At 37.0% G+C, this 15,035-nt stretch overlaps 1 protein-coding gene across 1 annotated transcript in view; it reads right to left on the bottom strand.

Annotated features, from left to right (window-relative positions):
* Positions 1 to 1,226: 1,226 nt before the first annotated feature.
* FAR1 (fatty acyl-CoA reductase 1) overlaps positions 1,227 to 15,035 on the bottom strand; it is a 35,172-nt gene continuing 21,363 nt past the window's right edge. The window contains exons 9-12 of the mRNA XM_030485430.1: positions 14,665 to 14,836; positions 7,725 to 7,854; positions 6,250 to 6,377; positions 1,227 to 4,197 (exon numbers count right to left, since the gene is read on the bottom strand). Coding sequence (XP_030341290.1) covers positions 4,035 to 4,197; positions 6,250 to 6,377; positions 7,725 to 7,854; positions 14,665 to 14,836 — 593 coding nt within the window. The 3' untranslated portion in view covers positions 1,227 to 4,034. The remainder of the gene's footprint in view (positions 4,198 to 6,249; positions 6,378 to 7,724; positions 7,855 to 14,664; positions 14,837 to 15,035) is intronic.

Genomic DNA, 15,035 nt, shown 5'->3' with positions numbered 1-15,035 from the left:
TGAGTCATATTTGTTGCAGAGCAGGGAAAGCCAAAGCGAACGTCAACTCCGCAGTGAAGAAAAGTACTAAGATAACATTAAGGAGGAAAGCATTTATAAATATCTTGAAAGTAGAAGCAAGGTTAAATTTAGTTTGAGATGGCACAGAAGCAGCTCACAGTTTTGTTATGTAACCTTTAACTTGCAGTCATCTGCAGACAGAAAGCAGGACAGCATTGTCTGAAGAAGCTCTGAAGAACACTCTAGAAGAGAGCAAGAAAACCTAGAATTCAAAGTGATAATAAGCAAGACAAGTCAACTTTTGCTTTCTAAATTTATGATGGTACAGCTCATTAAAAATAAGAGCAAATAATTCATATCAGCTCCACTGGAACTATTTTACAGTTTCTAGAGATTTACTCACACAGTGAATGTCACCAGGCTAAACAAAATAAATTGCACATATTTCAGCACAAAAAAGACTGACAAACAGCAAGAGTATACTTTAAAGCAATTTACTTACATTTCTCCAGAGTAGCCATTCTGATTGTTCTTCATTTATGCTTTAAAGCCTGCTCAGCAGATTGTGAAATACATAGAAATACTATGAAAAAACTATACTCAGCTCTGCGAAGGGTACTTCTCAGATCCAGGTTACCTCTCTAAACCTGTTCTTTGTTTTTACAACATAATACTGTATTATGAAGAAAGGGCAAAATGTTTAACAGCACAAGACATGTAAGGGGTAACATCTTAAAACCTTTTCTGTGTTCCTTGCTTCCAGTTTTGAATCAACTAAAGAGACCAACAAAACACCTGTATTTAGTAGTTTAAGCGTTAAAGTCAAATAAAAGACAATTTATGCTTTAAAGCTGGTAGACCACAAACCAGAGCTTACCAGATAATGCATGACATCTAGCACTGTGCTCTTGATAAAAGAGGAGCAATCTGAAGATTCCAAGAAATCATGGTTAAAAAGAAACACCCTCCTTCCCTGGGCTTTTTTTGGTGGTGGTTTTTTTGGGGGCTTTCTTTTTTTTGGGGGGGGGGGGGGGGTTTGGAGGGTTTTTTGTTCTGTGACTGTGAAGGTTTTTTGTTTTTCAAAATGCAGTACCAGCCATTAACTTGATTTTCAAAGTTTCTCACAAAGAGCATGTTCACATATATCAAGATGGCATTTACACTATACAATTATCTTCCAGAAATCAGATTGAAAACACACAAAAATACAATAAACACTGTAAACACCACTTTCAAGGGATTTGTTTATTTTTGGTTTACAAACAAAGGCACCCAATATTTCTGTTTATGTCTTATAAAAGCTCATGGATTTAGCATATGTTTCCAAACATTTGTTCCTACAGCAGAGAAAAACATTACAGGAAAACATACTTTTTTCCTGGTCCCAAATTTAAATACCAGTTACTGTTAAGAGATCCTGTTGTTTCAGACCGCTCTTCTTCCTATTTAACCAATCGGAATATCTCCTGTAACTTGCTAGTCAGTACAGTGAGTCTAGCTTACGGCATCAAAATACAGTTCCCATATATTTTTGATCAACATCCATTATGTGCAAACACTGGTATGAAGAACTGCAAGAGCACAGGGTTCCAATATGGAAAAGACCCCACTAGTTTCAGATAGAACTTCGCAGACTGACAAAACTAATGTAACAAACATGACACTGAATCTATTGTTAGTTGAATAGGACGACTGATGAATTTGTGCAAGATACCAATAGTGCACAGAACCATGGTCTCTAAGGAGGGAAAAAACTGGGTTTTTAAATTGGCAAATGTTTAAAGAGTAGAGGCTAAATATCTGTATGTTTAAAGCAATCCTTTTCTTCGTTATTTATTCAAAAGAATAGATTTCTAAGCAGTGTTTTAGACCAGAAAGAACCAGTTCATTGGCTTCATAGTTCTCAGTATTAACAAATCAACATTAAGAGTATCATGTTTAATAGTTATAAACAACCAAAATTCATAAGTGAATTGCTTCACAAACTCATTTTCAGAATATGATGTATTTGTCTTTTGCAAACTTCAGCCACATGCCAACATGGGACAAAGGGTGTCACTGGATAGTAGGCACCTCTGGAAAAAGAGTCTACAATTCAGGAATGCTTAAGCATACTTTCAGGTCTAGTAAAATACTTGGGGAGGCAACTAAAAATGTAATACACCTAATGTATTTGTTAAAGCGTTAACATCTTCAATCACAGAAGCCATAATTTATTTTCAGCCACAGTCAGAGGTCTCTCACACAAGGTGTGGTCCTAGACCATTTAGGCTTTTCATCACTAGCTTTATATATACACAGCTAATTTTAAAAAGGAATTACAGCTTACCTACTTACTACAGAATATTTAGCTTCAACAAGGAAGCCATTTATCTTTTCAAAAAGAGATATACATCTGCACGAAAGGTGTTCTTTTTAAAGTAAGAGTTTTCACAAGAATAGCAAAATAAGTTCTTTACATAATTCAAATAGGACAAAAAAAAAAAAAACACAACAAAAAACTACCAAGGGCAAGTATAATGTAGCTCTTGTGTAATTAAGTCTTTATTTGCCTTTCCAAGCAGATTCAAGACATATTCATCAGAATAAACTGATTTTAATGAACAAGCACTGGGCAAGGGTGCCATTCAGTGCGACAGTTAAGAGGAACATTACAGTATTCTCAGAATTCTGTGCAACCAAAATTTGAAGGGATCATCATGTATTGCCTTAAACAAGGATTCAATCTTATCTTACAACTTGCTAGGTTTTTTTTAAACTATCTTCCTTACTGAAACAAAGTAACGTGCAGAAAAAAAACCCCAGGTTTCTTCATAATTAAACATAGGAGTTTCAGTTAAAAGTTTCATTTTTAAGCAAGGTGCATCTCGCTCTGCATGCCCAGTGAAATGAGTTTTTATTGGGGCAGGGATGAGAAAGTGTGCTTATGCATTGGTGTTGTCCATGCATCAAATTTCATAGCTCAGAGATTTAAAAAATTATTAATTCATGGAGTATTTGCTAACATTGCTTAAAACTTAAAAACAGGTATACCTCAATGAAAGCCTATAGTTTGCCCAACTACTATTACCAGTAATATAAATAGCAACTAAGCATAATAAATTCCTTACAAATACCTTTTGAAGTCAGAAGTGTAACAATCAAATGCTGGCTCTGTGTTGCCAATAAGAATCATTAAAAAAAACCCCAAAAGAATGGTCAATGACTTCGGTTTTGTCCCACACACACACCTCCTGTATCCCATCCTCCCTGGGGTTACGTTTCCTTTTATCTACTCAATGACAGGATCGATTCTGCTTTCAGAGAACCAAATTGCTCATGCTGACATAAATGTAAGTTAGACGCAGCCAGTTTCAAGCACAGAACTGAATCACCAAGTGTATTCTGAAGACCAGACTGGACAAAAGGCCTTTCAGTAATTAAGGAAGGTTGGGTGTTTTCTTTTCTTTTCTTTTCTTTTAAAGCAAAGTAGGCACCATTGTTGCATCCCTACTTTGATAAGAAGGGAAGAAGAGGCAAAAAGACAAATTACAAAAGTCCTCAAAATTGGTTTTTTTCCCCAGGAGATCTACCATCATTTATATGACTTTGCAACTTTCAAAACCCTTTGTGATTTAGAAGAATTTCAAATAAACAGGTTTACAGCAACTAGCAACTACTAAGTCAATACTTATCTTACTCAATGTGGAGTAAAACTTAAAAGAAAAAATCATGTTAAGGCAGATTTCAATCAAACACGTTCCAAATTGCACAGTTACACTGGTCAGCGGTCTAAAATGTTTCCCCAGGTCAAAGAGTTAAAGTTATTTAAATGCTTGTCTAATGCCAATTCATCCTGGCACTTGACCATTTTATTTTCTGTTTCCAGGAAGATGCACAACTAACATTACATATACCATACCATACCGTATATTTTGCACTCCAATTTAAGATGAAATTATGCTTTTACAAAATGTGAGATGACTACATGTTACAGGCTTTGTGCAGTTAGACCACCATATGCATAGATGTCCTAATGTTAAATTCTCTCCCCTTCAGTATCTCATAGTACTGGAGGCTCTGAAGTAGGAGAGGAACTTGTAACACAGACTAACCACAAAGTACCAGATATTTCTTGCCATCTGTGATCTTGCAATAAAGATACGCCAGATCAGGATCACAAGAACTGTATTGAAGCCATAGCGTATATTCCTTAACCTAAGGAGAAAGAAAAAAAAAAAAAAAAAAAAAGAGAGAATAGTTAAAAGCCAAGGTACCAAGACTTACAGCAAAAAAGAACACTCAAAAATTAACTTCTAATGGAGAATTTAACTTGTTCATCTATTCATCTCAAAATGTATTACGAGTGGTATTAACTGAATGATGGAAGTAAGCTGGTAAGCGAAGGATCAGAGAAGGCTTTTCTGTAGTTCACTGCTGAAAAGTGAAACACATGATAACTAAGGAACAGAGCCAGCGCTGTAGCTAAACCACAGGTACTTCTGCTTTAAAGCTGGTCAAAAAAAAAAACCTCTTAAAGCCAAGGTCACACACACACATGCAGAGAGTAACTTACCTACAGAAGGCTGCCATCCACCCCAATACCAAGGAAATTTTTAACACTATGAACTCCCCTCCTCCCCTCCAGATGTAAAACTTGATATATATGTAGAAGTAACTCCAACTGCCACTGACAACACACAAAAACATCATAGGATTTTCTAGCCACAGAGCCCAGAGTCTTCCCTGCAATTTTAAATTCATTCCTTCTCAGAGAACTATATTTAAAAGATTAGGAAAAACCAAGTGTCCTTTTACAACAACTCTGACTTTTAGTAATAATCTCATGTGAAAAGATGGAAACTTCGAGACAAAGAGCAACCACAATTTGCTCTGATTTCTCAAAACCAGAGAAATCTCTTTGGTTCAGTAGATTATGACCATTTGTATTTTAGAGACAGCTCTTTTTAAGGAAATACTCACTGCCCTTATCTTGTTTTACAGGTAGGCTGGCTGTTACTATAGCTAGACCTCCACCTACATGCCTTATTTGCAGAAAAAAAGCAGTCTAAACTTCTGTATTAAAAAAGTAAAGCTCACTTTTCTATTTGAGAAAAAATTTCACCTAGTAGTTTCCCAGAGAAGCCAGGTCCCCTAGGCTGCCACATCTGGCTAATGTCGAAGCAGTGGACTCAAGTTCAGATTAGTTAAGAGTTAAAAGCTAGATGGTAACAGAAGAGACCAAATACCTCAGAGTAAATATAGGTTAGAATCTAAACCTTTTGCAAAAATAATCCACTTATAAACTGAGAGCTGAGGACAACCACACACTGTTCAAATACAAGGGGTTATTTCTCATGTTATTTTTGGTACGTTTCTTTGTACAGAGAATGTAAACTCTATGGTAAATCCTATGCATTTTTTAACAGCATCTAAATAAACTTAAAAAAGCAAAACCAGAAGGGGACACCTCCTCAGCTATTCCCACCATTATCACAGATTACCATCTTCCAAAAGGATATTTGAGCTTGTAACATATCATGCCAATCCAACCTACAACTGCAAATCCTTGTCTTTAGACAAAGGACACAAGTAATGACCTAGATCACTTCTCTTTGTGCTATCAGGATAGCAGATGTGAGGTAGTACTGCACAACAAGAATAATCACTTTTGTCTCTTCAATAAGACAAAATACAATGTCTACAACCATCTTTATAATTAAAACAAGGACAACTGTGCCAGTAAAACTCCAGGCAGTAACAGCCACAGAGAAAGCGCTAAGAGAAGTCATCTTAGAGCACCAAAATCAAAGTTTCCAGCTCAGAGGTGGAGAGCTCATGACTGTTTACTCGCCTGCTTCAAAAGATCTCATTCCCAGAAGAAACAACCATTGTTCTATTAAACCTTCCTAACTGAACAAGCCATTCTGACCTTGAGTTATATGTACCTTGGTAACTTTCAAAAGATACTTGGGTAAAATCAGAAATCTGGACTGCACCATACACTAGTCATCAGAGCTACAACCATAATCCCAGACTAATACTGTAACTATTAATACTGAGAGCAACTCTGGAGTGACAAATAGAACAAGAAAGGTGACACCTGACTTCTTCAGAAAACGCTTCAGGCCACCGGACTGGAACAGAAAGATTCTGAAAGACCTGAGCAGGTGCTATAAAGAACAATTAAGTCGTAATATGGAAAATAAAACTTGACACGGGCTGGAAAACACAAAATATAAATGAAGAAAAATATAAATTTACACTTACTTATTCAAGTGTTTCCTAGCTGCAGGAAGGCCAGACATTTCTTCATTCAGCACATATTTCTTCGTTCCCATGCAGTAATTTTCCATGTATTCTGCCCAATGCAGCTGTCGAACATCAAAATTAAACACCTGCATAAAATGAAAGCTTTCACCATTAGTTGCCTAAAAATTCAGTTGCTATATACAGTAATTTAAAGGAAAAGAAAAAATGCTTTTATACCAGATAACTCAAATTTGTCTTTGATGCAAGAAAGTTATCATTTCCTTATTCACAAGATTTATATTCCATTCCTGACACAACCACCAACTTCTTGTACCTTATCTTCCAAATTTCAACCATTTCATGCCTTATTTTTCCTCCTCAGTGGTAATATTCTTCCCTCCACTTTGAAGCGCACTGCCTTCCCATTTCATCTGTCTGTAAGGCATTCCACTCTAGAAATAACTTCCTATTATGTTGTTTCCATTTAAGCAACAAGATAGTTCTAATATGCTATAAAGACTGCTCTCTGCCAAGTTCACTGATAAATGCAGAGGGTTTTTAGTTGTGCTTGTAGTTCTACAGCTGTATTTTAAAAAGAACCATTTGAGCATCTTCCTCAGAAGATATAAATCCAATAAAATTACTCGATTTTTGGAGACCACAGTGAATACATGTCTGGCTTTTTTTGTTATATTTTCTCTCCCCTGAACTGCCAAGGAGGGAGAATGGTACTACACCTTTAAGGTCAACCCACCACAGAGGTGTTTGATAAATGCAGTACAAAAATAGAGGCTTACGTAGACAGTCAAACACACTCAGTGGGAAGACTAAGGTTTTTTCATCCGAGCTATTTCATTCACTCTTACTCAGACCCTGCACTCAGTTTTCCTTCTTCCTCAACATCCTCCAGGACTTTTCTGTCATCCTGCTTCCATTACACTTTTCCCCCTTCATGGGGCAGTTTTAGTCACACAGCAAAAGTGTGCTTCAGAAAGAAGTGAGAGAATTTACACTTTCATTTCTTTGAATACACATGGCTTTCTGACTAAACCATGAGAAAGGTATATAAAACTTGTTACCAGTTTAAAAACAAGCAAGAAAGTCCCTCAAAACCCACTTCCTGTTTCCTCAGAAGAGATTAACTGTCAAGACCTAAAGCCTTGTTTTATTCATGATGTAGGTAAAACAGCTTGATATATGGGCAACACCAGATCACACGATCAGGCAACTCCAAAGACAACCATCTTTTATATCGGGCCTCCTTCCAGGGGGTCCTGCCTTTCCTTGTCTCTGATCACATCACTGATCTAGCATATAACACAGCCCTGGCGCAACCGAAAGAATATGACAGGAATCTCTAGTGCTGAGTTAGTATTAGGGTTAGCTCCACAGTACAGTAAGCAGCAGCACCAACAGATGTCCTTTTTCAATCTTGAATAAATGAGCTTATATTTCACTTTCAGCCTCCATGCCCAGATCACACAGCTACTTGCCTTTTTGTCTTCGGGGCTTAGCTGGTTCATTAGCATAGTCATATTTTCAGTATTCCAGATCCAAGAATTGCTTGTAAAGTACTCTAACAACATCATGGCCTTATGAAGACGTGTTATTGTCTTCATCATCCTACAGTCCAAGGCATGGAACGTACAGGTTACATGGTGGTAAAGATTAGTTTAAACAAGAACAACAGACAGTAAGACTGTAAATTTTTTTACCCTCCAACCCCACACCCCTATGTAAACATACCCCATCTTGCTCTGTACCCAAAGCATGGTCTATTCCATCAATAGGATATTTCTGCATATTACTGAAGTGGATCTTGGCTGTTGAATCTTTATATAGAATCAGAAATTACAGGACAGTCCTTTTTTCTTAATCCTACTTCCCACTGCAATAGTAAGTTACCATCTCTTCTCCCCCCCCCCCCCCCCCCCTTTTTTTTTTACCTCCCCCTAGGAAAGAAAACCATTGTCTTCTGTTGGTAACTCTCAGCTCTGCACACACAGAACACTCTTCCCTCCAGCATACTGGAATATTCAGTACTGAACAATATGGCTGTACTGAACAATTTGACTCGACAAGAGTTCAACTGCACAGTGCAGAACATACAGACATGGCAACTTCAAGCAAGGGAGTAAGTTTCCCTGACCATTTTGAACGCTATGCAAGACCAGATATCTAACAAACCAAAACTGGTTTATTATGGTCACTAACAGATCAAAGCTTAAAACCATCAGAAAGACAGCTTAGATCTTAACCCTCTGCTTCTTCAGCAAAGGACAAGAAAATATTTAAGAGAACAGACAGACAATAGCAGTTCCTAACAGTTAGGTGATCAGTTGTACGTTACTTCAAAATATGCAGAAATACCTTCCATCATACCTTATTACGCAGAGGAAGCAACTCTTTAAAACCATCACTTGGAGTACAGAAAAATTACGTTGTAAGGATCAATTTGCGCAGTCTGATCAAAGAGAAACTTATCTGAAGTGGACCCAAAAAACATGAGTCATCCAGCTGCTCAGATGCAAAGTCCCCACATTTATGACAAGATAATTGTTTCTGGTGTTACAGTGCTAGAAATGGCCACTCAACTTTATTAAATACTAAGTCAGCATCACGTAACCTAATGCTACTACATTGCTGCTTTGGGTGCTCAAGGTAGTTCCATCTCACAGATCTGCTTCCAATTTGATCCTTACAGCAGGACACACTGGTCATTTTAAGCAAAGTCAGGGGAGAAGAGAGGAAAAACAGGGAAAGCAGAACAACCCACCACTAAAAAGAAATAGCTTTCTGAAGGTAGGTTTTGTTCAGTGAGGGTCATAGAAGCAATGAAAAACACCAGTTTTTCTCTGAAAGCTGCCTTGGTGCATTCATACTTGTAGAAGGGATATAGCACGTTGTCCCAGAAACTCTACTCTAAAGGAAGTATTATGCATCACATTACTGTCTCGTACTGTCACTAATGGCTGGTATCTCAGTATCTAAAGGAACACCAAAATTCCTCTTCTCATAAAATGGAGTAACAGAAGTTGCGGAGACCACTGAAAAAGTAAAGTATAGCTAAAGCACAAATGGTTTTCCTTAAACTCATAGGAACCTATCTAGAGTAATTCAGAGTTATGTTCCAATTTTAGACCACCGGCTAATTTTATTCGTAGACATTCCCAGATGCTTTCAAACACCTGTCCTTAGTTTCACCAGTTGGGCAAGGTGGCAACAGTGGAAGCCAAGTTGAACCATAGTTCCTCCAACTGAAAAATAATTCGGAATATAGGCTGTACATTCAAAACATATCCTGCACTAACAAGACTAAACTGAAATTAAAAAACCCGTATCATTATTTAGGTCAAAAAATTCAGAAAAGAATTCAAAACTTGGAAAGCAAAGGTCCCACTGGTCAGATAAGCCAGAAAAACCTCACGGCAGAATGGCCTGGATAAAAACAGTGCCAAACAGGAAACGGTGGCGAAGTGCTTAGACTTTTTGCAGAGGTCTGTCCACTGACAGTCTTAAGATTATTTAACTTAGCTTGTACCTGCCCAATTTCTGTTCTTAAGGTAAGTTGGAAGTGCAGCAAGTTTTAGACTGCTACAGTTGAGGAAAACTTGTGCCCCTGCAAAACACTAAATGGTGCAAATTAGTATCTGAATAGACAAATACAGATTGTGAGCTCGCTGCTGGCCACTGACATTCATTTTAGCTCTTTTCTGTAAAGAAAAACTAAACTAAATTTGAACTAATATAAAGACTAACCTCTGCCAGGAATCTTGCTGTCCCTGTTTATGGATACAGTTTTAGAGCATAGCTAAGCTGATTAAGACATAAAATTTTTAAACATCAAGTGGCTAAAAGGAGTCCTACCGCAGCTGCAGGTTTTTCCCCCCCCTCCAACTCAAACTGGATTTAGTGACTGGCCACAGAACTGCTGATTAAATTCAGTCAAATTTTATTTTTTTCCTTTCCATAAGGTTGATATATCAGCCAAAAGAATCACATGTCTCCACACTCTCTCAACTGCTAAATCAATTACAGAGTTGGCAGAAGAGGACTGACTTTCTTGGTGACAGCTTGTTATCTGCACTAAATCAACATGAAACTTTTTTTTTTTTTTTGAGAACTAGTAAGGTGACAGACTTATTTCAGAAATATCAGCACTGAGTGTCATTTAGTGGACACTCGTGTGGCTCTGGCAGACTAAGCTTTATGAACTTCAATAGCACCATATTCCTCCTGCAAATGGGAATACACACAACTCTATAAGAGCATGAATACACATAATCAAACTTTCTCTCGAAACCTGAAGATTTGAAACACACATTTCACAGGTTGTTCCAGGGAGAGCCACTGGATACAAGTCATAAATATCGAAGCTATTTATAACCAGTCAGTGTAATATCAAACATTGCATCACACCTTCATAAGGTGAAGACATGAAAAAGCCAGACCTGCTGATCATCAAGAACTGAACCTTAGCAGCAGTCAGCAGGGTCAGTGTGACAGCATCAAAGACTTTTACCTAGATACTAGGCAAAATTCTGCTTCTACTAGACAGTCCTTACTGCCATTAACACAAAATACAACAGTTTGAGAAGCAAATCACATGAATTAGTCTTCAGCAATAGTTAATTCAATTACAGAAACATGCCCACCTAACTACTGATACCAGACAACTGGAAGTGACCTGCCTATAGGCTATGACTGCATTTTGAAGAAGTTTTACATACATCCTGTTGTCTCCAGGCTAAAAAGAGTTACGATGCTAAATGCAGAGTGATCCTTCAGTGGATCTACAGGCTGCCAATTCATAAGTCCTGCATAAGCAGTAGAGATAGGTTTGGGTTTTTCTTAAAGATCCATCTAGAATACTTAAACTTTCAGACTTGTCTTCATTCAGGTTTTCATTTGGCTGTAAATGTTGTACTACCAGAATTCCTATCTTGCCAGCAGCTCTGTGGCTCCTTTAAGTGCATAACCTAAGAGTGCTTCCAAAAGGAAAACGCGTATTAATCTATTTAACAGAAGTCTACTCTACACTCATTTCTGGTTTGTAAGAAAGTGACTATGAAAAGTGCTTTATATTAAGTTTTAAGCAACCCTTAATTGAAGTGACAGATAAGAAATTATGTCCTTTACACCTCATACATGAACCACACCTTTCCTTTTGGTTTTTAAGGAGGAGTAACAGAACATGAATTGCTGGAGAAACCCAGGAACTACAAATTTAAATATTTCATGCCACATTCCGTTCTTCTAGTAAATACACCCCACTGCTGGGAGTATAGTTAGAGGTTTTTGGATTTCAAATATATGGAAGTAGTTTTAAATAACACGGTTCTGTTGTGCTACGCTCTATGCAAAGTTAAAAGATCTATGCCTAATATTAAAGGCAATTAGAAAATCAGTAAGCTTTGTTATGCAATTATGTATATACATGGCAAGCAACTGACAATACTATCCTTAAACTTGGATGTTAAGGATTATCACCTCTGTTTCTGTAACTGCACAATGCTATAACAGTATTAAGTATTTAGTACAAAATATTAAATCTTCATTATGACAATCCTTATTGTACATGTTATCCCTATAAATTTCAGAAGATATTATATGCATTATTTCTTCCTTCCCTTTCCTCAACTGTTAATATTACCAGAGAATTGTTAAATTCAAGAAACTTAAACGAGATTAAAAAAAAAAAGCGCAGAACTATTTCCACCTCACTAAAAAACATTGCTTCCACAAGTAATGCGCAAAAGAGTGATTTCATAATGCAGAAAGTTGTCAATAAGTTTTCAAAAAACTCTGAACAGGAAGACTTTATGATGACCATAATCCTTTAGTTCTGAAGAGTCATAGGCCCAACCTACTTCTTCCACTTGTTAAGAAATTTCTTATTCAGTTGCAGCACAATATCCTGACAGTATGACAACAGTGCAGTTAAACCCACTCAGTAATTTCGTTGCTTATAGTTTTTTCATACGTTGTACACAAACACCTCAGAAGTGTATTTGGACTCAGCACAGAGAGGGCAGGCTACTGACCATGAGATGTCAAGTATTTGAAATTTGTGCTGATACTACAGTTTTACTATACAGCTCAAGTTTTTCTGCTAAATCATGATGGAAAAGGTCATATTTTAGATTATCCCAGCCCTTCTTCACTCAGAACAGCATTATATTGAGTTTAAGAATTGCTACGAGCATTTCCAAATCTTTAGAAGTTTCCTAGTACATGCTACCTGGTAATTAAAACCATTCTGCCAATCGGACAGAATGTCCACAGCAACAGTAGTACATCCCTATATCTTGATTGTCTCCATTCCATCAGCTAAAGCAGCTTTCAAAGTTCTGAGTCAGAAGACTAGGAAAAAAAAAGTAGGAAAGATCTGTCTCAAATTTATTCTATTATTAAAGCCCACTAGGGTTTAACACCGCATGTCTTGCTTGCGTCTATGTATTTACTTTCTTCTACTGCTCTTATTGCAGGCTCCCATTTTTTAAATGCTTGAAGGAAAAAGAAAAAAAAAAAAAATTATAATGAAAGGTACATTCCTGTAAGTGGGCTGGGTATCAAAAGCTTTTCTGTCAAGTGCATTTGAGTAACCTTTGTGACCGAACAATAGCTTTAGTTGAATCTATCATATTTCCTCCAAACTGGAAATCCTGTGCATGATAGGAAACTCACCCACCCACTAATCAGAAATAATCTTAATAGTAATAATTCATAGGCTGGAAAATACATATTTAATGTCACTAATTGTAGTAATACTGATAAAGTCCTAAATTCCATCTTTGGACATCAAGCAAGAACTCCAGGAAAAGCAAAAACAAGACTCAACGTTTAGAATGTTAGCAGCATTCTAAACAACATGATTATTCTCAGCCTTGTTTTACTCCTACTAGTCAAATACTTAAAAGACTGAACACCTTTTAAAGACTGACAAGATTCTGCAAGCTCTACTTCCTAACCATCTGAAAGACAGTAGGGTTGGCATTTATATTGTAACTGGTTTTAGTGAGTGATGGTCTCCACATCTGCTGGCATTTCTATAATTTTTTATTAAGAATAACTTAAAATTGCAAAAGAACCTAAAAGCTAGGAACTTGTACATTCAATACCTTCTTTTGATGTGAAAAGCTTACATCTTTTGAATGTGGGAAGATTAGCACACTGGCACAGCCTCCTGTCACTACTGTCACTGTATGACACTATTGAGTAGGATTGGAACAACAGAACCCAAGGCACTTTTAGAAGTTTTCTCCTATAAACCACTTACATGGCTTCCTTCTACTGATCCAGTGCCAAGCCTGTGACAGAACTTTTTCCCTCCTTGTACAACTGACCTCAACTACAGGACAGCAAATGAATATTCACTTGTGTTAATACACTGTCACCACAGTGGAGATTTTATAGAATCTGAAGACAAATACTTTTGAAAACATATGCAATGAGTTAAGATCATATGGCTTGGCAAATCTGAAATAAATTGAAGTGACACCTTTTATTCCTTCTATATAATTTAATTTAGCCTATTTAACAGAGCTATGTCATTTTCACCACTGAAGAAGTTAGCCAGATGCTAGCGTAAATATTATAAACTGAATGGAATGTCAAGATGATGCAAACCAACATATCAGATCAAGTTGTATCATCTACAGCAAAAACCTGCATTATTAACTCCACCTCCCGTTCCATTTTCAGCTTATAACAGCAACAACAATCTTTATGCAAGCCACTTCCTAGAGTTTAGTGACTGACTAGGATTCCAAACCAAGATGTATCTTGGACAGCATTGTTGAGCCAGTCGTTAATCTCTTCAAAACGCAGCCATTGGATTGTTATTGCTTGTAGTTAGTAAATCTAGACAGTTCCCATGCCATGTCTTCTTCACAAGTCTCCACCACCTTGCCAGTGAGATATTTTTAGCCCTGTCCTTCTTACCATGGTTTATGACCTGTCAATCTGAGCAAAAGATCGTGCAAAAATGCAGGCATTGTATGGCTGACTGCAGTCCAATATTGATACAAGAAGGGGTTGGATTGAAAAGTTAGATTAGGGTGCCTTACTGCACTTTCTAATGGATTTATCTTGAAACTCAAATTAATGTGGCGTCCTGTGGGAAAAAATAAGGATCAACATATTTTGACTGTTTATTATTCAAGAATAAACATAACTTTCTAGATCTTGTAATTTAGTCTACCTTGACTATTCAAACCCCCAAACTATCCAACAAAGACACCTCATTATTGCTAGAAAGTTCAGTCACTTTGAATTCAAGGACCTGTTCTCAGGAAAAAAAGGCCAAGTTTTAGTCACAAAGCATTCAGGGGAAGAAAAAAGAATTTAAAAATCATCAATATACATCATAGTGTAAGCATAGCTTTGTTTAAAAGTCAGAGGAACAGACAATACAGAGCTAGTCACCATTACCTTGGGCTTCTTCCAGTAATCCTGAGGTAGATATCATACAGGAATGCTGGGGCCTTATGGCTTACAGCAATCCAGTAATGATATAAAAGGTGATTGGAAGTTAGATTTACATTGGGCCGTCTGAAGGCCTGTTCGAGAGGATTCCTCTTGAAAGTAGAAATTACATGGTATTCTGAGAAAGAAAAGTTGCGTAACAGCTTTGATAATAACCATGTAAAATGTAATGGTTTTCAAAGTACATTACAGTGTACAATAGTTATGTCAGTACGTCATGTAAATAACTACCCTAACTTCTCTACAATTCTCAGAAACTAAAACAAAGTCACAAGCCTAACTTGAAAGGCTGTTGTACTGGCTCTTATTATAATCAA

This window comes from Strigops habroptila, chromosome 4, assembly GCF_004027225.2.
Source record: "Strigops habroptila isolate Jane chromosome 4, bStrHab1.2.pri, whole genome shotgun sequence".
Taxonomy (NCBI): domain Eukaryota; kingdom Metazoa; phylum Chordata; class Aves; order Psittaciformes; family Psittacidae; genus Strigops; species Strigops habroptila.
The sequence above is the reverse complement of the archived record's forward strand: the minus strand, read 5'-3'. Positions and strand labels throughout refer to the sequence as shown.